The 21,394-nt window shown below is 48.6% G+C and overlaps 1 protein-coding gene across 1 annotated transcript in view; it reads left to right on the plus strand.

The window, feature by feature from the left end:
• The first annotated feature begins 910 nt into the window (after positions 1–910).
• Positions 911–21,394, plus strand: part of LOC115460740 (zinc finger protein 585A-like) — a 28,730-nt gene continuing 8,246 nt past the window's right edge. The window contains exon 1 of the mRNA XM_030190495.1: positions 911–1,474. Within this exon, the coding sequence (XP_030046355.1) occupies positions 911–1,474 (564 nt within the window). The remainder of the gene's footprint in view (positions 1,475–21,394) is intronic.

Genomic DNA, 21,394 nt, shown 5'->3' on the forward strand with positions numbered 1-21,394 from the left:
CACAGGTCCAGCAGGAATAAAGTAATACATAAATAAATAGAGACAGGTTTTCGTCCTGATCAGTACAGCGCAGCCCCGCCGGACTAGCGCTAACTGGTGAACATATACGGCACAGGTAAAGTAACAATTACCATAAAGGACGAGATTCCAAAAAAAAAAAAAAAAAACTGTCATGTATGACGTGATCCTAACGGTTATCTTTTAAGTCCCTTAGATCCTCGTCTATCGACAGTGCACCATCCCCACCATCGCGCAGTATGGAGACGACAGCGGAGGCAGAAGTCGCTACCGACTGCCCCACCTTGGAGAGGGGAGAGGAAGGGGAACCCAGCACACCGCAAGAGCAGGAAGGAGAGACAGCTGCATACGAGAACGACCCAAGCGAAACGGCAGGGAAGAAGGCAAGCAGGCACAAGAGCTGAAGGGCAGCCCGCCCCCACAGAAGCGGCCTCAACTTCACGGAAGAAAAAAAGCAAGAAGATGACTGCAACGGGCCCCCAGCATCAATCGAGTGGTACGGCCGGCAGTCCGGAAACCTTCCATTCCCAGCAGAGCCCTTGGCCCCACCCGACGACTGCTTCGGGATGGACTCCACCATACGCAGCAATACAGGGCGCAACACCACAGATCACGGACAGCGCGGGGACAGTGGCAGGTCACGGCCAGCAACCAGGCACGCCAGCGTGGCCTTATGGCATGGGCTGGGGATACCCGCAGCATCCTCCCTACTTCGGGGCCTGGCAGGGATTTGGCCCCCCCCCCATGCCATACATGGCAATCGCCAATAGATGCAAGTCATGCGGCACCTGCCCCGAGCACCCCAAGACCCAGTTGCGGGTGCTCCACACCAAATCCCCCCAGGCTGGAACCTAATCACACGGACAGAGCACCGCCGATGGAACCCGCAGGTATGTCCAGCGGAGTGCAGGGACATGAGAAAGTAAATGCTAATGCGAATGTGGGGGAGGGAATGGGTAGGACCGAGGAGTGCAGCGCTGAGAGCACGGGAGATAAGGGCACACACACTGAGCGAGAAGGAAACAGTGGGGGCCAAAAGACAACAATCAAAGAGACAGGGCCCATACCAGGCAAGAAGAAAACAAAAAAACAGAAAAAGAAAGGAAAGAAAAAATGCAGGCACAGCAGCTCAGACAGTGAGAGCAGCTCAGATTCCTCGTCCTCATCCTCCTCCTCCTCTTCGGAGGAGGACGATGAAACACGGAGCGCCGAAGGGGCGGCAGCAGTCAATAAGGACGACCGCCCCACTCCACTAGTCGCTCTGCCTCACATATGGAGATTAGTACCTAAGTCCACCAGGAAAAAGATAAAGAATAGGAAATACTTTGACATATTTCAAGTACTTGAGGGAAAGAAACGCCACAAGAAAAGAAAGAAGGACGCTAAGGATAACACACACACACAGGACAAAGGCACACAGAAATCTATAGTTAACTGGCTGTGGGCCTTCCTCAGGGTAATAGATGTGGCGGGACACGCCGATCCCACCCAGTACAGCCCAATGCTAGCATACGCTCACAACATAGTGCAGGCATACAAAGATTATGAGGGACACAGATGGTTAAAATATGACAAAGACTACAGGGATAGGATGGACGATTGCCCCACCCTGGGGTAGGGGTGGATGAACGTAGATCTGTGGTTACACAGCATGGCCAACAGGGGGCCAGTATCCAGCGCGCAGGGCAGACCCTTTCGGGCAGGGGGACCAAGCAGTGCGGGGAGAGCCTTGGGGAATCAAGACGGGGCCTGTTGGCGATTCAACCGGGCAGCATGCACCATGCCTAACTGCAGATACAAGCACGTCTGCACAGCGTGCGGCGCCCCTCACCCCGCCATCAAATGCAGCAAAAAAACCACCAGATAGAGCAGCTACACAACCATAACTTAGTACACAGGGCCATGGCATCCTCCCCGGTCAACCTACCCGCTATGCGGCCATGGTTGGCCCGGTACACAAAAAGGATGCGGGTTTAATTGAAGACGGCTTTGCTCACGGTTTTAGAATTCCCTATCAGGGCGCACCATCATTCCTGTCATGGTATGTGGAAAACTAACTCATCTGGAGAAATTGCCCCGAGTGGGGTCCTTTTTACTAAGGTGTGCTAACAGATTTAGCATATACTGAATACTGATACCCATTATATTCCTGTGGGGGGCGGGGGTCTTAGCAGTTAGTGCGCACTACACTATTGAGCTATATGCTCAATCTGATTGACCTTCCTACCAGAAACATGTCTGAATCTTCACGAAATTATCTCAACCTGCATTACCCCAATTGCAAAGGAATCAAGTACAAGACCTATTATGGATCCAACTTCTCCTTCCTAGGCAGCAAACTCTGGAATGCCCTCCCCAGATCTATCCGATCAATATATGACTACCTACCCTTCCGGAAAGCACTAAAAACCCATTTATTCAAGTAAGCCTATCCAAATGACCCAGACTAATCTTATGAACCCATCTACCTAACACATACCCATATGATAACAACATTGTTCCAGACTATATCTTCCACCTTACTCCCCTCTCCATTGCCTATCTCTACCTACTCATCTTTTCTATTTCTGGTACCTACTCATCTCTTCTATTATTCTGGTATTCCTATTACTATGTAAGCCGCATTGAGCCTGCTTTGAGTGGGAAATAAATAAATAATGAAAGGAACTCGTTTGCAATTAACTTAAGGGGGACCATAATTAGATGGTATTCCAGCAGATCGCTATTGGAGCACTTTCTCAATGGTTGATCAAACTGTTATTGAGAAGCTCTGTCTAAGGGCCCTGTTTATTAAGGTGTACTAGCGTTTTTAGTGCAAGCTAATGCTAGAGACGCCAGTATATTCCTAAATTAGCACATGGTAAAAACAGCGTGCCTACAGCGCGGCTTAGTATCCAGGGCCCTAAGTTTGCTAAAGGGGCTTGTAGACTCCGACCCATGTCCAACCTACGTATTTAAAGATATGCCCTCATATTCTTTGATTTAATCTGACTAATTTAGGCCTCCTTTTATCAAGCCACACAGCAATTCCGACAGCGTCCATTCAAATTGAATGGTCTTTGTCGGCATTACCGCGGCTTGAGAAAAAGGAGCCATGGAGGGGCATAATCGAACGAAAACGTCTATCTCCATGGGCGTTTATCTCCGAGAACGGGTCCGTGAAGGGGCGGACCGAACCGTATTTTCGCAAAAAAATAGACGTCCATGTTTTATTCGACAATGTGTGAGCTGGGCGTTTTTGTTTTTCAGCGATAATGGAAAATGAAAGCGCCCAGCTGAAAAACGAAAAAATCCAAGGCATTTGTTCGTGGGAGGGGCCAGGATTCGTAGTGCACTGCTCCCCCTCACATGCCAGGACACCAACCGGGCACCCTAGGGGGCACTTTTACAAAAACAAAAAAAAAGGTAAACGAGCTCCCAGGTGCATAGCACCCTTCCCTTGTGTGTTGAGCCCCCCAAATCCCCCTCAAAACCCACTGCCCACAAGTCTACACCATTGCTATAGCCCTAAGGGGTGAAGGGGGGCACCTACATGTGGGTACAGTGGGTTTGGGGGGTTGGACGACTAAGCATTAAGCAGCACAATTGTAACAGGTAGGGGGGATGGGCCTGGGTCCACCTGCCTGAAGTCCACTGCACCCCCTAACAACTGCTCCAGGGACCTGCATACTGCTGTCAGGGAGCTGGGTATGACATTTGAGGGTGAAAATAAAAAGTTGTGAAATATCATTTTTTGTGGTGGGAGGGGGTTAGTGACCACTGGGGGAGTCAGGGGAGGTCATCCCCGATTCCTTCCGGTGGTCATCTGGTCATTTAGGGCACTTTTTGGGGCCTTATTCGTGAAAAAACAGGGTCCAGGAAAAGTGCCCTAAATTCTAGCTACAAACGCATACTTTTGTTCCATTATCGGTGAAATGCGCCCATCTCTGTTCAGCCGATAACCACGCCCCAGTTCCGCCTTTGCCACACCTCTGACACACCCCCATCAACTTTGTCCGCATCCGCAACGGAGTGCAGTTGAAAATGTCCAAAATCGGCTTTCGCTTATACCGATTTATTCATTTTTGGGAGATAAACGTCTATCTCCCAATTTGGGTCGCAATATAGGCGTTTTTCTCTTTCGATTATAAGCAGGTTAGTGAATCAACTTTAAAAGGAAGGAAACATGCCTGTTGAATTAGTTTATATTCTGTTAACCCCTTTATCGAACTGACCAAAATTAGATTTTAAACAATGCTTAAAATATAGACTTCACAGGATAACTTCTATTCAGTCTTCGGTACATCCGATGAGGATTCTTGTATAAACAACAGAATCTTGTTAGGATTTTCAGATTTATATATTTTCTTTTGGAAGGTTACTTTCAGTGAGGCCAGGTAGAAAAGGCCTTATATTGCTCCAAGATCTCAGTGCTAGCAGTTGTTTTCTTTTCAGTGCTGTCTCTTTTGCGAAGTCAGGAAGAATAGTCATCTTGGATTCATTCCATATGATTTCTGGCATAGTTTTAAGCTTAGTGAAAATGCCCACTACTTGTTGATGACATGGCACCTTGAGAACAAAAGGGCGAGGACCTCTAATGGCAAGAGGCCTATGGGCAGGCACTCTATTGACACGTTCCACCTCAAATGGATACTTAACATTCAGCTTATGGAGTTTCGGAATTAGGTCCCAAATAAAAGCTAGAGGATAGACGCCTGCGGTGTCGTCGGGAATTCTTGATCCATAGTTTCTTCCAATTCAAATTAAAGCTCTTTTATAGTCTTGTGGTCGGTTTTGAAAGTGGTTGGTTTTGGAGTGGAGGAGTGGCCTAGTGGTTAGGGTGGTGGACTTTGGTTCTGGGGAACTGAGGACCTGAGTTCAATTCCCACTTCAGGCACAGGCAGCTCCTTGTGACTCTGGGCAAGTCACTTAACCCTCCATTGCCCCATGTAAGCCGTATTGAGCCTGCCATGAGTGGGAAAGTGCGGGGTACAAATGTAAAAAAAAAAAAAAAAAAAGTAGAATAAACCATGTCCAATAAATGGGTTGAGGAAGAAGTCTTCAGCTTACAACAAACATTACTATCCTGAAATCACATAATCAGCTCTAGTGCAAAAATCTTAATTACCCATAAGGTGGGAGGAGAAGCCTCAAAGAGCTCTGGGCAGAATCACCCTCTGAGTTGAGAACCTCTTCGTCATCAGCAGAAAAACCTCACCGCCTCTTTATCTTTTCTGTAACTACAATACTTTAAAACAAACTGTGTTGTACTCTATGATAAAACAGTGGGTTTTTAAGCCTGTAAAACTATTATTTCTTGAAGTGTATTTTTCTAGTTTGGCCAGCAGGTAGTGCATGTTTATGTGTAAAGCATGACTGTTCCCTCTTTAGTTACCACAGGTAAGAGGCAACCTGCAGTGATGTGGTCAGCTATTTTTAAAACTTGTTGTTCTGGGCTCTGATTGGTCCAGGAGCTCAAATTCATCTAGGAAATACTGGATTTTTCTCCAGTCTCAGATTGGGAGGGAAGAACGAAAGATCTCTTCACTGAGACCCTGTGGACAGTTATTTTTGATAACCTGTGAGCAGCTATATGCCCTGATCTCCCCAGGTACTATTTAGATAGTAAACAAATGTTTAGATAGTGTTATAATTGATCCATATTTCAGTTACCTGTTATTGTTTTGCTGATTGCTCCATTGATCTAATTTTTCTTGTCTATTGTTCATATTGTCTATTACTCATGTTTGATTTATACTTACTGTACACCGGCTTGAGTGAATTCCTTCAAAAAGGCAGTAAATAAATCCTAATAATAAATAAATAAATAGATAGATAGATAGATATTGTTAGTTTATTGCCTCTGCTTGGCTCAACTAAGAAGCCTGGTGGTTTGTCTGTTGGGTCTGTGAATGCTTTCTAGGAACCGTGGGACCACTGGAAGTGTGGCTTCAGCAACCTAGAAATCACTAGGGAACACCGTGAGACTCACCTAGAGGCGGTTGGGACCCAGTCGGTGGGAGGAGGGTGCTAGTGTAGAGCACAAGCGGCAGGTGCAGGCAGACCTGAGCTGTGCTGGGAACAGACCCTCTAAGTGGCCGTAGGGTTAGCCCCAGGTGGGTGGCTAGGTGTTTCATGACACACTCAAACAGAATACAATACTTTCAAGCAACTGAATTGCACTTATTGTTACATTTTCATAAGTTAAGACATTTTCTTTTCTAAATTTCGTGATTGAAGTCTACCTATGGAGGTTGGAGGATTTTTTTTAGCCGATGAGGTAATCAGCCTTTCTAGTCTTGGAACCTTAACAAACATGGGGTTCTGAGGCTTTCTCCTCCTTCCTTTTTAGGCTGTTTAATTTTCTTTGTACTGCTCATATTTTTTATTTTGTTGTGTTTCTGTGGAGTTATATATTTGTTGGTATTCAATTGTATACTCCATTGCTCTTGTTTACATATTAAAGATGTGTCTTACCTTCCTCAACTCTCTCTTGTGAGCTGTCGGGCCCTTAAAAAGGGATTTTATTAGTTTGCCATAATTTGCAAAGTAATAGTGACTGGGGTCACTCGAAAAGGGCTGTCTCAGTCTCTCCTGGTTCTTTGTCTCCTCCTGAGAATAAAGACTGGCCTTACTTGCCTCTACCCACTGATGGCTTTCACTTCCCTGGCTCAACCATGGTCCCTTTGCCTTCACCCTCAGGGCTCTCCCCCCCCCCCCCCCCCAAAAAAAATGTGCTCTCCCAGGTTGGGTGCCATTTTTGTAACCCTGGTCCCACTCAAACCAATTCAGGATGCTGGCTAAGCTCTTCTGGGTAGGCACGCTGACTGAGGTTCACAAAAATACAAGTCAGGTTGGAATAGGGTGCAAGCTGGACCTGGGTTAATCTAGGTAGACCCGAGGATTATTCTGTCCCCTGACAAGCCAGCAAACATAGAATGAGAGTCTAGACAGTCTAAGAGTAGTTTTCAAAACTATTTGCTTTTTACTGGAACAAAATTAATAACTATTTACATCTCTTCACCCAAGTCACACAATTGCTCAAAGGAATGATGGTCTCACAGAACAAACAGTACTCCTCAGTCTTAGGCTAGGTGGTCAGGATGTCAGTTAAATTATCTTACGCAGAGACCCTGTTATCTTTCCCATCCAGAGTTCTCTCTCTCTCTCTAAAGCTACCCCTCTGGTGGGCAGCCGGCCTTAGGTACTCCAGCGAGGCTTCATTTCCTCTCACTTCAGCTCCTCCGGGAGGTCAGTTCTTCATCTCTTAGTCCCCACAGAGCCACACTCCCACAGCCTAGGCTTCCTACCCCCACCCCCGGGTCTGCTACCTTGTGACACTATATCAATCCCTCTTGCTCTGCGGCAGAGGATTCTCTCCTTCACAAAAATAACCCTTAGCTTGGCCAGGGACCCCAATTTGATCCTTTGGGTCCTGGTGGGTTAATGGTTAACCAAGAACCCTGATCCTTCGTGTTTACTCCCTTTTATTTTCCCTCTCCTCGCCCTCTTGGGCAAGACATTCAACCCTCCATTGCCTCAGATACAAGCTTAGATTGTCCCAGGGACAGGGAAATACCCAGTATACCTGAATGTAATTCACCTTGTGCTACTACTGAAAAATCTAAATAAATAAATAAATAAAACCTTCCCCTGGCTCCTCCTATCCATCAGACCAAATTTCACCACATTTCCAGTGGGGGTTACATATGGATGAGGGAGAGATCAAGCTTGAGGCTGTGCCGGGAAGAGAGTGGGGGATACAAGTTGGGGAAAGGTAGGAGAAAGAATGAGAGGTGGGGGATTTGCCTGGGGGGGGGGGGGGGGGTAGTGCAGGTGAAAAGACTTTGGGGTCAGACAGAATTAGGCGTCATTTCCAGTGGGGGTTACATATGGATGAGGGAGAGATCAAGCTTGAGGCTGTGCCGGGAAGAGAGTGGGGGATACAAGTTGGGGAAAGGTAGGAGAAAGAATGAGAGGTGGGGGATTTGCCTGGGGGGGGGGGGGGGTAGTGCAGGTGAAAAGACTTTGGGGTCAGACAGAATTAGGCGTCTTCCAAAGAGTTAGAAGGAGAAAGAACTGCAGCTGGAGTGAGAGCTGGAACTGGGGAAGCTGCAGCCAGAGGATGGGGAATTTCAGGCCTTAGAATGAGGAAATTCTGTGCAAAAGCAGTACAAATAATCAATGTAGAATTTTTAACTATTATGCACTGAATTTAAAATATTCTGTGCAGACATCCCCCCAGGAGTAAGATATGCACAAACACACATTCAGAGGTAGATGCAGGGACATCTGAAGCCTTTGCAAACACACACACGTTTCTGTTACATTGCTAGGATTTTGGGATACTGCAACCATTGGATTCCAGGAAGTTCACTATCCATTCCTTCAGCAGCATCTCCATTATTTTTCCTACCACCAGACTTCTTCAATCTCATGATACATTGTTTTGGGTTAATATAGACCAGGTATTATTGTTATTAAGCAGTTCTGTACCCTGCACAATATCTGTCTTGAGCTAAAACATCCGGCCAGAGGTGGCAGCAGCTGCTTGTGTCAGGGAAAAGAGACAATTGGTGCTTTCTCTCTCTCTGCTCTCTCATACTAACGTGCCAGGAAAAGACTCTATGACGTAATACAGCATGAGACGGAGAGGACAAGATCCCGCCCCTCTGACACTGATTGGCCACCTTTCCAGCTCGGGATTGGTCAGACTGTTCCCGGGGGGAAGGGGGTGGAGAGGACGAATTTTAGCTTCCTCTGCCACTGATTGGTCAGAAGATTCCTAGCGTGCTGTAGAGAGGAGGGGTTTTAGCTCCATCTGGGCAGCGCTGATTGGTGAGAAACCTTCTGGGGGTGGAGTGAAAAGGATTTAATTTTACATTTTTTCCAATGCTCCTTGTTTTTATCTTTCTTTTTCTCCATTAGTCTCTGCCTATGATCAGAACTCAGGAGACCCTGATTCCCTCGCAGGTGGTCTGGAGAAGGGCAGGAGGAGGATGGCTCTTGGGGTTTGTGCTGAGCAGGTAGGAGACTGGCAGGAGGTGGGCAGCAGGGGATGCAGTGCCAGGCAATGCCACACATACACAAGAAGAAATGAGCCTGGCACTGCTCAATCCATTCCCTTCTGTAGCCCCTCAGACTCTTCTTCCTCATTCTCCTCCCCTCACACAGCAGCTGCTGCTCTTCTTCCTGATTCTCCTCCCCTCACTGGCAGGAGGTGGGCAGCAGGGGATGCAGTGCCAGGCAATGCCACACACACACACACAGAAGAAATGAGCCTGGCACTGCTCAATCCATTCCCTGCTGTAGCCCCTCAGACTCTTCTTTCTGATTCTTATTATTTTTATTTGTACCCCGCGCTTTCCCACTCATAGCAGGCTCAATGCGGCTTACATGGGGCAATGGAGGGTTAAGTGACTTGCCCAGAGTCACAAGGAGCTGCCTGTGCCTGCAGTGGGAATCGAACCCAGTTCCCCAGGACCAAAGTCCACCACCCTAACCACTAGGCCACTCCTCCACTCACACAGCAGCTGCTGCTCTTCTTCCTCATTCTCCTCCCCTTACTGGCAGGAGGTGGGCAGGAGGTGATGCAGTGCCAGGCAATGCCACACACACACAAGAAGAAATGAGCCTGGCACTGCTCAATCCATTCCCTGCTGTAGCCCCTCAGGCTCTTCTTCCTCATTCTCCCCTCACTGGCAGGAGGTGGGCATCAGGGGATGCAGTGCCAGGCAATGCCACACACACACAAGAAGAAATGAGCCTGGCACTGCTCAATCCATTCCCTGCTGTAGCCCCTCAGGCTCTTCTTCCTCATTCTCCTCCCCTCACACAGCAGCTGCTGCTCTTCTTCCTCATTCTCCTCTCACTGGCAGGAGGTGGGCAGCAGGGGATGCAGTGCCAGGCAATGCCACACACACACAAGAAGAAATGAGCCTGGCACTGCTCAATCCATTCCCTGCTGTAGCCCCTCAGACTCTTCTTCCTCATTCTCCTCCCCTCACACTGGCAGGAGGTGGGCAGCAGGGGATGCAGTGCCAGGCAATGCCACACACACACACAAGAAATGAGCCTGGCACTGCTCAATCCATTCCCTGCTGTAGCCCCTCAGACTCTTCTTTCTGATTCTCCTCCCCTCACACAGCAGCTGCTGCTCTTCTTCCTCATTCTCCTCCCCTTACTGGCAGGAGGTGGGCAGGAGGTGATGCAGTGCCAGGCAATGCCACACACACACAAGAAGAAATGAGCCTGGCACTGCTCAATCCATTCCCTGCTGTAGCCCCTCAGGCTCTTCTTCCTCATTCTCCTCCCCTCACTGGCAGGAGGTGGGCAGCAGGGGATGCAGTGCCAGGCAATGCCACACACACAGAAAGCTCTTCTTCCTCATTCTCCTCCCCTCACTGGCAGGAGGTGGGCAGCAGGGGATGCAGTGCCAGGCAATGCCACACACACACAAGAAGAAATGAGCCTGGCACTGCTCAATCCATTCCCTGCTGTAGCCCCTCAGGCTCTTCTTCCTCATTCTCCTCCCCTCACACTGCAACTGCTCCTTTAGGACTCTCTAACTTTCTGGGATCTCTTTACATTCTCCTCCCTCCTCTTGCTTTGTAAATGTTGTTTGCTTGTGGAACAGGTAGAGGGAGGTGATTCACTTGTTTCCTGTCACTGTTGACTCCCCCAGAACTGAAAAACTGAGTACTTCTCAAATCCTCCCCCCACGCTTTACTATGTATTTATTTATCTTTTAGACGTACCTAAAAGATCCTTCATAATGACCAGACATCAAATGCTTAGCAGGAATGGAGTGGAGGAGTGGCCTAGTGGTTAGGATGGTGAACTGAGGAACTGAGTTCGATTCCTGGCACAGGCAGCTCCTTGTGACTCTGGGCAAGTCACTTAACCCTCCATTGCCTACCACATTGAGCCTGCCATGAGTGGGAAAGCGTGGGGTACAAATGTAACAAAAAAAAAATGTCTTCACAGCTACCCTTGATCTTTTTTTTTTTAATTTATAAAGGTCTTTATAAATGCTTTATAAGATGCTGCAGGGAGAACAAGTGGAAGAGTTTGTATCGAAATATACTTTGCTGCAAACTAGAGAGTTATAGAGAAAAGTACCTTCAGCACTGTTTATTTTCTGAACCTTTATTTTTCACATTGTTTTCAGAGTTAATATTTTGGACTTTTATGCATTGTTTAACAACTCAGGTTCCAGTATAAATCATGTACTGTATGTGCGATACACCAGCTTCTCAAAAAGCCACTTCCTGACAGCACCAGATTCTGTGGATGGAAGTAGAGAACTGTATTACAATGGTCACGGCAGTTGTTTGATAAGTGTTTGGTCCTGTTGAATGATGTGAGACCGTGAACCAGTGAGTTTCCTGTATATTTGATTAAATTTGATGTATTGAGAAGAAGGGTGATTATTTGCCTTGTACCTTGGTCCATAAAATCATCCATGGTGACGCCCCAGCCTACATGTCAGACCTAATAGAACTACCACCCAGAAATGCAAAAAAAATCCTCCCGCACATTCCTCAATCTTCATCCTCCCAAATGTAAAGGCTTGAAACACAACTCAATGCATGCATCAACCTTTTCCTATACAAGCACACAGCTCTGGAACACACTGCCACGTAACCTGAAAACGGTCTACGAAATGACCAATTTCCGCAAACTCCTGAAAACTTATCTCTTCGACAAAATATATCATAAAGAACAACACACGTAACTCTACATTCTTTAAGATATCCAGGAACGTTCTCTAATGTCTTTTGCTTTCACACTATCATGTACCTAATGTCTATGACTTTAACACTATCATGTATCTCACCATCATGCACCCAAAACGTCTGCTAACACAAATGTATACTCTTTTCTATCTCCAGTACTATGTATTTCACCATCGTACACCTAATACTTGCTGTAAAACCAAATGTATATTCTTTTCTATTTCCAGTTTCCACGATGAATTGTAAGCCACATTGAGCCTGCAAAAAGGTGGGATAATGTGGGATACAAATGCAATAAATAAATAAATAAAAATTTAGCATTGACAAAATAAGACATCCATTTACAAACTAACAGGAATAAATCAAAACTTAACACAGATCAGGCTTCAACCTTTCAGCCGCAACGTAGAAAACAAGACCAATAGTCAATACTACTACTGCTACTACTACTATTTAGCATTTCTATAGCGCTACAAGGCGTACGCAGCGCTGCACAAACATAGAAGAAAGACAGTCCCTGCTCAAAGAGCTTACAATCTAATAGACAAAAAATAAATAAAGTAAGCAAATCAAATCGGGAAGGAAGAGAGGAGGGTAGGTGGAGGCGAGTGGTTACAAGTGGTTACGAGTCAAAAGCAATGTTAAAGAGGTGGGCTTTCAGTCTAGATTTAAAGGTGGCCAAGGATGGGGCAAGACGTAGGGGCTCAGGAAGTTTATTCCAGGCGTAGGGTGCAGCGAGACAGAAGGCGTGAAGTCTGGAGTTGGCAGTAGTGGAGAAGGGAACAGATAAGAAGGATTTATCCATGGAGCGGAGTGCACGGGAAGGGGTGTAGGGAAGGACGAGTGTGGAGAGATACTGGGGAGCAGCAGAGTGAGTACATTTATAGGTTAGTAGAAGAAGTTTGAACAGGATGCGAAAACGGATAGGGAGCCAGTGAAGGGTCTTGAGGAGAGGGGTAGTATGAGTAAAGCGACCCTGGCGGAAGATGAGACGGGCAGCAGAGTTTTGAACCGACTGGAGAGGGGAGAGGTGACTAAGTGGGAGGCCAGCAAAAAGCAGATTGCAGTAGTCTAAACGAGAGGTGACAAGGGTGTGAATGAGGGTTTTGGTAGAGTGCTCGGAAAGAAAGGGGCGGATTTTACGGATGTTGTAAAGAAAGAAACGACAGGTCTTGGCGATCTGCTGGATATGAGCAGAGAAGGAGAGAGAAGAGTCAAAGATGACCCCAAGGTTTCGAGCTGAGGAGACAGGGAGAATGAGAGAGCCATCAACAGAAATAGAAAACGGGGGGAGCGGGGAGGTGGGTTTGGGGGGGGGAAATGAAAAGCTCGGTTTTGGTCATATTTAATTTCAGGTGGCGTTGAGACATCCAGACAGCAATGTCAGACACGCACGCTGAAACTTTGGTTTGGATGCAAGGTGAGATATCAGGGGTAGAAAGGTAGATTTGGGAGTCATCGGTAGATTTGGGAGTCATCAATGCTGCAACAAATACCTAATGAGCCTTAAATTTTTTGAACCTATAACGTTTTTGAAAAGTATGTGATCCCTGCCTTCTGCCTCCCTCCCATCGAACCCTCCATTCCACCCTTCCCTTCTGGACCCCCTCCCAAAATTACCCTTGATCTTTAATGCCTGAATTGAACTGTATATCTGCTTCTTATAACTTATCCAACACTTTCTGTACTTAAATGGAATAACACTCTGTATTTCTCATTCCGGAATGGCGATCGCCATCACGGCATAATGTAAGCCACATTGAGCCTGTGAAAATGTGGGATACAAATGCTGCAAATAAATAAATAAAATTTATTTGTTGCATTTGTATCCCACATTTTCCCACCTATTTGCAGGCTCAGTGTGGCTTACATTATGCCGTGATGGCGATCGCCATTCCGGAATGAGAAATACAGAGAAGTATTGCATGAGTGACAGAGTAAATTAAGTAGTCAAGGAGAGAGAGTTAAGTTTTGTCCAGTTCTGGTATGAGTTTCATTGTGTTGCAAGGTTGGGTGCTTTAGGTTGGATCATTGTGGTATGCCTTTTTGAACAGGTTGGTTTTTAGTGCTTTCCGGAAGTTTATTAGATCGTGCATTGTTTTCATGACGTTTGGTAGTGCGTTCCATAGTTGCGTGCTTATGTAGGAGAAACTGGATGCATATGTTGATTTATATTTTCCATATCATCATGCTGATCAATCCATAGACTGGTGGGTTGTGTCCATCTACCAGCAGGTGGAGATAGAGAGCAATCCTTTTGCCTCCCTATATGTGGTCATGTGCTGCCGGAAACTCCTCAGTATGTTCTCTATCTCAGCAGGTGGTGGTCACACACAGCAGCAGCTCTGGCTAGGCCTCCAAGCCTAATTTTTAGGTTTTGTTGAGTACCTGGGGTTGAGGGCTCTTCCTGAGCAAGTGCAAACCTGGTGGTGCCAGGTCCCTCCTTTTCTCCCCCCTCCCGCTGGCTCCGTTAAAAAAAAAAAAAATTTTGGACGTCCTTAAGGGCGTTTATTTCAACGTTTATTTCAACGTTTATTGCAGCTACTCACTGGGACACCAGTTCGTTACAGCTCGGAGCGAGAAGCAGGTAATTTTTACCTTTTTGTAGCGGGCAGGGGGTTCCCCGATCGGTCTCCACGTGGCCTATGGCGTCGGAGGGCGAGGGCGCGAGGATTCGCTCCCCGGACCGCGTGGGTGCGTCTAGCGGGGATGCGGGGATTTCAAAACCTGAATCGCCTTTGTTAAGCATCAGTTTGGAGGCCGGTCAGTGTCCCGGTTCTTCCTCCGGTGCGGCGGTTTTTCCCGCCATAAAAGCCCATCCCCCGCTGCTCGCCCCCACCATTTTGGCCGGCCACTCTGCTCGGACGGCTTCTTCTTGGGCCGCCCTCGAGGTGGGAGACGTTAATGCTACGGTCGCCCTTGATTCGGGCGACGGCAAAAAAGCGGCCAAAGTTAAGCGCCGTTCTTCCCACGCGGCTCCTTCTCGGAGTTTCATGCCAGACGCCATTTTGGATGCGCAGCATGTTCATCCCCCGCTCTTGCGAGCGCCGGTTGAGGGTGGGTCTAGGGCCGTGGCCCAGGCTGCAGAAGTGCACAGTCTGGGGGGTTTCTCCCCTGAGTTCATTTTGCTGCTGCATCAGGCTTTCCTAATGCAAAATGCTGCCCCTGCTCCCTTGTCCGATAAAGGGGTTGAGGCCTCCGGAAGCAAACACCCTCGGGTGGATTTCCAGGCCCTAGAGGACTCTGTCTCCTCTGATGTAGATGAGGGCAGCGTATCTGAGTTCGCCCAACGGTCCTTTGGGGATTCCTTGGAGGAAACGGATTCCCGCTCGGATGGAGCGGATGACCCCTCTGCAGCGCGGATCGTTCGCTCAGAGGATTTGCCCAACCTGTTAGTGCAGGCCATGAGCATTTTGAAGATTTCCTCTCCAGAGGACGTCTCTCCCTCAGCCTCTGTTGGCTCCGCCATTATGCTGGGGATGAAGCGCTCGCCTAGAACCTTCCACGTGCATGAGGCCATGCGCATCTTGATTTCAGCTCAATGGGATGTACCAGAAGCGAGCCTCAAAGTGGCTAGGGCTATGTCCCGCCTCTATCCTCTGCCTGAAGGTGAACGGGAGGCCTTTCTTTGGCCTACCGTGGATTCTTTAATCACTGCGGTGACTAAGAAAACGGCGTTGCCGGTGGAAGGTGGCACGGCCCTAAAGGACGCCCAAGACAGAAGATTGGAGGCGGCCTTAAGGTCGTCCTTCGAGGCGGCTGCTTTAAGTTTGCAGGCCTCAGTTTGCGGCTCCTATGTGGCCAGGGCATGCCTGACGATTGTGCAGCGGGCTTCCCCCTCGGATCCTTCCTTGAGGGCTGATTGGCTGGCCCTGGAATCGGGCTTGGCTTATTTGGCAGACTTGCTGTATGATGTCTTGAGAGCCTCAGCTAAAGGTATGGCTCAGACAGTCTCTACTTGGCGGTGGCTTTGGCTGAAGCATTGGTCTGCGGACCACTCCTCTAAGTCTCGCCTGGCTAAGTTGCCTTTTAAAGGCAAGCTGTTGGGGTCGAGCTGGACAAAATTGTGACCGATCTCGGCACGTCTAAGGGCAAGAGGTTACCAGAGGTCAGGGCTCGGGCCAGTGCTCGCCCCGGTAACTCCAAAGGACGGTTTCAGGAAGCCCGTCGGTATCGCCCGGGCAAGTCGGGCTCCTCTGCCCCCTCTTCCTTCAAGAGGAACTTCTCCCCCAAGCAGCATTCCTTTCGCAGAGACCGCCGTCCCGGAGGTGCTTCCTCCGGTCCTCCCCCAGGGTCTCGTACCCAATGACGGGGCCCTGGTCCATGGCCCAGTGCAGATTGGAGGATGCCTGTCCTCGTTTCTGGGCGAGTGGACCAGGGTAACTTCAGACGCTTGGGTGCTAGAAGTCATCAGAGACGGCTACAAGCTAGAGTTCTGCCGACCCTTAAGAGACGGGTTTGTACACTCTCCCTGCAAGTCTCCGGTCAAAGCTGTGGCAGTGCAGCAGACTTTGGACAATCTGATCCGCCTGGGTGCGGTCGTTCCGGTGCCAGAAGATCAGCTTGGCAAGGGACGTTACTCCATTTACTTTGTGGTACCAAAGAAAGGAGGTTCTGTACGGCCTATCCTCGACCTCAAAGGGGTCAATCGGGCCTTGAAAGTTCGGCACTTCCGAATGGAGACTCTCCGCTCTGTTATAGCGGCAGTGAAGGCAGGGGAGTTCCTGGCATCCTTGGACATCAAGGAAGCTTACCTGCATATTCCCATCTGGCCTCCTCATCAACGCTTTCTGCGTTTTGCAGTCCTGGGCTGACACTTCCAGTTCAGAGCCCTCCCGTTCGGGTTGGCTACTGCTCTGCGGACCTTCTCCAAAGTAATGGTGGTCATCGCGGCCTTCCTACGAAAGGAAGGAGTACAAGTCCATCCTTATCTGGACGACTGGTTGATCCGAGCCCCCTCTTATGCAGAGTGCGGCAGAGCTGTAGACCGGGTGATTGCTCTTCTGAGCTCCCTGGGGTGGATCATCAACTGGGAGAAAAGCCAGCTGCGCCCGACTCAGTCCCTGGAATATCTGGGAGTTCGTTTCGACACCCAAGTGGGCAGAGTGTTCCTGCCGGACAATCGAATTGTCAAGCTTCAGGCTCAGGGTGGACCAGTTCCTAGTAGCCTCTCCTCTTCGGGCTTGGGACTATGTGCAGCTGTTGGGCTCTATGACAGCCACGATGGAAGTAGTGCCCTGGGCCAGGGCTCATATGAGACCACTACAACTCTCTCTGCTGCAGCGCTGGACTCCAGTGTCGGAGGATTACACTGTGCGCCTTCCCTTGGATCTAGCGGTGCGCAAGGCGCTGAGCTGGTGGCTGAGGACAGACAAGTTGTCTGCAGGGATGCCTCTTTTGACCCCGGAGTGGGTTGTAGTCACGACGGATGCCTCTTTGACGGGCTGGGGAGCCCATTGCTTGGGAAGGACAGCGCAGGGGCTCTGGTCTCCTGCAGAGGCAAAGTGGTCTATCAACCTCCTGGAGCTCAGAGCCATTCGGTTGGCACTTTTGGAGTTTCTCCCGGTACTGGCGTTGAAGCCAGTACGGGTTCTGTCGGACAATGCCACGGCTGTGGCCTATGTCAATCGCCAGGGAGGTACCAAGAGTGCCCCTTTAGCCAAGGAGGCCATGAATCTATGCCAGTGGGCGGAAGCGAACCTGGAACAGCTGTCGGCGGCCCACATTGCTGGAGTCATGAATGTCAAGGCGGACTTTCTCAGTCACCATACCTTGGATCCCGGAGAGTGGCAGCTATCGGCTCAGGCGTTCTTGGACATCACGAAGCGCTGGGGCCAGCCGAGCCTAGACCTGATGGCGTCATCGGCCAATTGCCAAGTGTCGTGCTTTTTCAGCAGAGGACGGGACCCTCGATCTCTGGGAGTAGATGCTCTTCTCCAACAGTGGCCAACACAGGAGCTTCTCTATGTGTTCCCGCCCTGGCCCATGTTGGGCAGGGTACTAGACCGGGTGGCAAAGCATCCGGGCCGGGTAATCCTGGTGGGTCCGGACTGGCCCAGACGTCCCTGGTATGCGGACTTGATCAGGCTCTCAGTGGACGGACCTCTGCGACTGCCAGCGGAGCAGGGCCTGTGGCATCAGGGTCCCATGGTGATGGAGGATCCCTCCCCCTTTGGTCTTACGGCCTGGCTATTGAGCGGCAGTGTGTGAGGAAGAAAGGCTTCTCAGACAAGGTCATCGCCACTATGCTGAGAGCGAAGAAGCGCTCTACTTCTACTGCTTACGCCAGGGTTTGGCGTAACTTTGCATCGTGGTGTGAGGCATGCTCCCTTTCTCCCTTCACTGCTCCAATTTCTTCAGTGTTGGCGTTCCTGCAAGAAGGTCTGGAGAAAGGCCGGTCGCTCAGTTCCCTTAAAGTCCAGGTAGCGGCTCTGGCTTGCTTCAGGGGCCGCCTGAAGGGTGCTGGCTTTGCAGCCAGATGTGGTGCGCTTTCTCAAGGGAGTTAATCACCTGCGCCCTCCTCTGCACTCAGTGGTACCTGCTTGGAATCTCAATCTAGTGCTAAGAGCCTTGCAGAAGCCGCCTTTTGAACCCTTGTCGAGGGCATCTCTGAAAGACCTGACGTTGAAAGCAGTCTTTTTGGTGGCTATCACTTCAGCCAGAAGAGTTTCCGAGCTCCAGGCGCTATCATGTCGAGAGCCCTTTCTGCAGTTCACTGAGGCAGGAGTGTCTATTCGCACAGTGCCTTCCTTCCTGCCCAAGATTGTTTCTCGCTTCCATGTGAATCAGCAGCTCTGTCTCCCATCCTTTCGTAGGGAGGACTACCCAGAGGAGTACTCTGCTCTCAAATATCTAGATGTGAGACGAGTCATCATCAGATACTTGGAAGTGACCAATGATTTCCGGAAGTCGGATCATCTGTTTGTCCTGTTTGCAGGTCCCCGTAAGGGTCTGCAGGCTGCTAAGCCTACAGTGGCAAGATGGGTTAAGGAAGCCATTGCAGCGGCTTATGTGGCCGCGGGGAAGGTGCCGCCTATCCGGCTGAAGGCTCACTCCACTAGAGCTCAGGCGGCCTCGATGGCGGAGGCCGGGTCCGTCTCCTTGGAAGAGATTTGCAAGGCGGCAATTTGGGCATCGGCTCATACCTTCTCCAGGCATTACCACTTGACTGTGGCTGCTTGGGCGGAGGCCCGGTTTGGAGCTTCAGTGTTGCGGTCAGGGATTTCTTTGTCCCGCCCTGGGTGAGTACTGCTTCGGTACATCCCACCAGTCTATGGATTGATCAGCATGATGATATGGAAGGTAAAATTATGTATCATACCTGATAATTTTCTTTCCATTAATCATAGCTGATCAATCCATAGCCCCTCCCAGATATCTGTACTGTTTATATTCTGGTTGCATTTCAGGTTCAAGTTTAGTCTTCAGTTCCTGTTCAGGAGGTCTTCGTGTCAAGTTTTTTTCGATTGAATTCTTCTGAAGTTGGGACGATTTTGTGTTACAGTGAGCTGCTGCATTCCTCTCCCCTCCGTTTTACGGGGCTGGATTGAGACCTAAATTCTGCCAGTGCTCCCTCCCGCTTCGGCGGTGTTAGGGTCAGCCAGCTCCTCCCGCGGTTGCGGTTGCAGGATAAGCCAGATCCCCCCGCATCGGCGGGTGTGGTGTCCCTCCCCCGCTCCGCGGGGATGAGCTGGACGGATTCCCCTCCCCAATTGTGTGGGGATGAGCTGGGTTAATTCCCCTCCCCCATTTCGGCGGTGGTGAGCTGGGCAGAGTGTCCCTTTGTGGGTATAATTCTCTAAGTGCTGAGTCCTGCGGATGGAGCTTTGATATCGACATACTGAGGAGTTTCCGGCTGCACATGACCACATATAGGGAGGCAAAAGGATTGCTCTCTATCTCCACCTGCTGGTAGATGGACACAACCCACCAGTCTATGGATTGATCAGCTTTGATTAATGGAAAGAAAATTATCAGGTATGATACATAATTTTACCTTAGTCCTTTGCAGCTGGGGTAGTGAAGATTTAGGTATTGAATTGATGTGCACTTCTCTGACCACTGACAGGTCATTTATGACCTATGAACTGCATGGCTAAAAAGACTCATAATGCCCCAGAACTTCATTTTCGGAGAGCTGTAAGAGTCAGTGCCACTAGTCCTACCGTTCGCAAGGACACAAGAATGAATATACAGTTTGAGAAAGAAGAGTGTTGAGGGTTCACTTGTCTAAGATTGAGCAGGGACTGTCTCTCTTTGTTAAATTGTACAGTGCTGCGTAACCCTAGTAGCAGTAGTGGTTAGATAGTACTGTGATAAGACCTGTGTGCTGGGGAAATTCCTGTAACAGAATGGCGTCTATAATTCTCTGTAAAAGAAACCTTGGACTTATTATTAGATGCTGAGTTTCATAAACATTGTTCAGTGTTCTATAAACATTCAGATAGTGTGTTCCCTAATTTAGCTGAATTTGCAAGTTGGGAGGGGGATTGATGCTCAGTCCACTATATATAAGGCACTGCTGTGACTGTATCTAGTCAGAGGGCTGAGATGACCAACAGAGAGTAAGTCTTTGCAGCTGTGGTTTCGCTCCCTCTCAGTATTATTGCCTTATTGTCTAATTGCTTTGCCTAATTACTTTGTAGATTTCTCTGCTATATGTTACTTGCCTTATTGCTTAGTCATTGCCTCCAGTAACATATAGCAGAGAAATCTACAAAGTAATTAGGCAAAGCAATTAGACAATAAGGCAATAATACTGAGAGGGAGCGAAACCACAGCTGCAAAGACTTACTCTCTGTTGGTCATCTCAGCCCTCTGACTAGATACAGTCACAGCAGTGCCTTATATATAGTGGACTGAGCATCAATCCCCCTCCCAACTTGCAAATTCAGCTAAATTAGGGAACACACTATCTGAATGTTTATAGAACACTGAACAATGTTTATGAAACTCAGCATCTAATAATAAGTCCAAGGTTTCTTTTACAGAGAATTATAGACGCCATTCTGTTACAGGAATTTCCCCAGCACACAGGTCTTATCACAGTACTATCTAACCACTACTGCTACTAGGGTTACGCAGCACTGTACAATTTACGCAGCACTGTACAATTTAACTTTAATCTGATTACTCAGACTACTCTTGTCTGATTACTCTAATTGCTTTGCCTAATTGCTTTGTTATTGTCTATACTGGAATAAAGACTATCCCTTTGGAAAGAGCATAGCTTCTGTCCATTCTGTCTTTTTCTATCACGATATCTTGGGGTGGGTGTAAGGAGGTAGAAACCCTATTTTTCTTTATCTATCCAAATGGTATATTTCCTATGGTAGGTACAAATATATCAGAGAGGTAATTCTTACATAATTACAGCCCTCTCCGAGACTAGCTGTCGGAGGGGGCCACATAAGAACAGACTCCACTAAAAACAGTATGTGCGTGCTGACCTTTTTGTGTTCCTGGTTGGTAAGTCTGTGAGGTCTGCCATGTAGACTGGGGCCTCGCCGTGAATAATTTTATGGACCAGGGTGCGGATTTTGAACGCAATTCGTTCTTTGATTGGGAGCCAATGTAGTTTTTCTCTTAAGGGTTTAGCACTTTCGTATTTTGTTTTTCCAAATATGAGTCTGGCTGCGGTGCTTTGGGCAGTTTGGAGT

This window comes from Microcaecilia unicolor, chromosome 1, assembly GCF_901765095.1.
Source record: "Microcaecilia unicolor chromosome 1, aMicUni1.1, whole genome shotgun sequence".
NCBI lineage: Eukaryota > Metazoa > Chordata > Amphibia > Gymnophiona > Siphonopidae > Microcaecilia > Microcaecilia unicolor.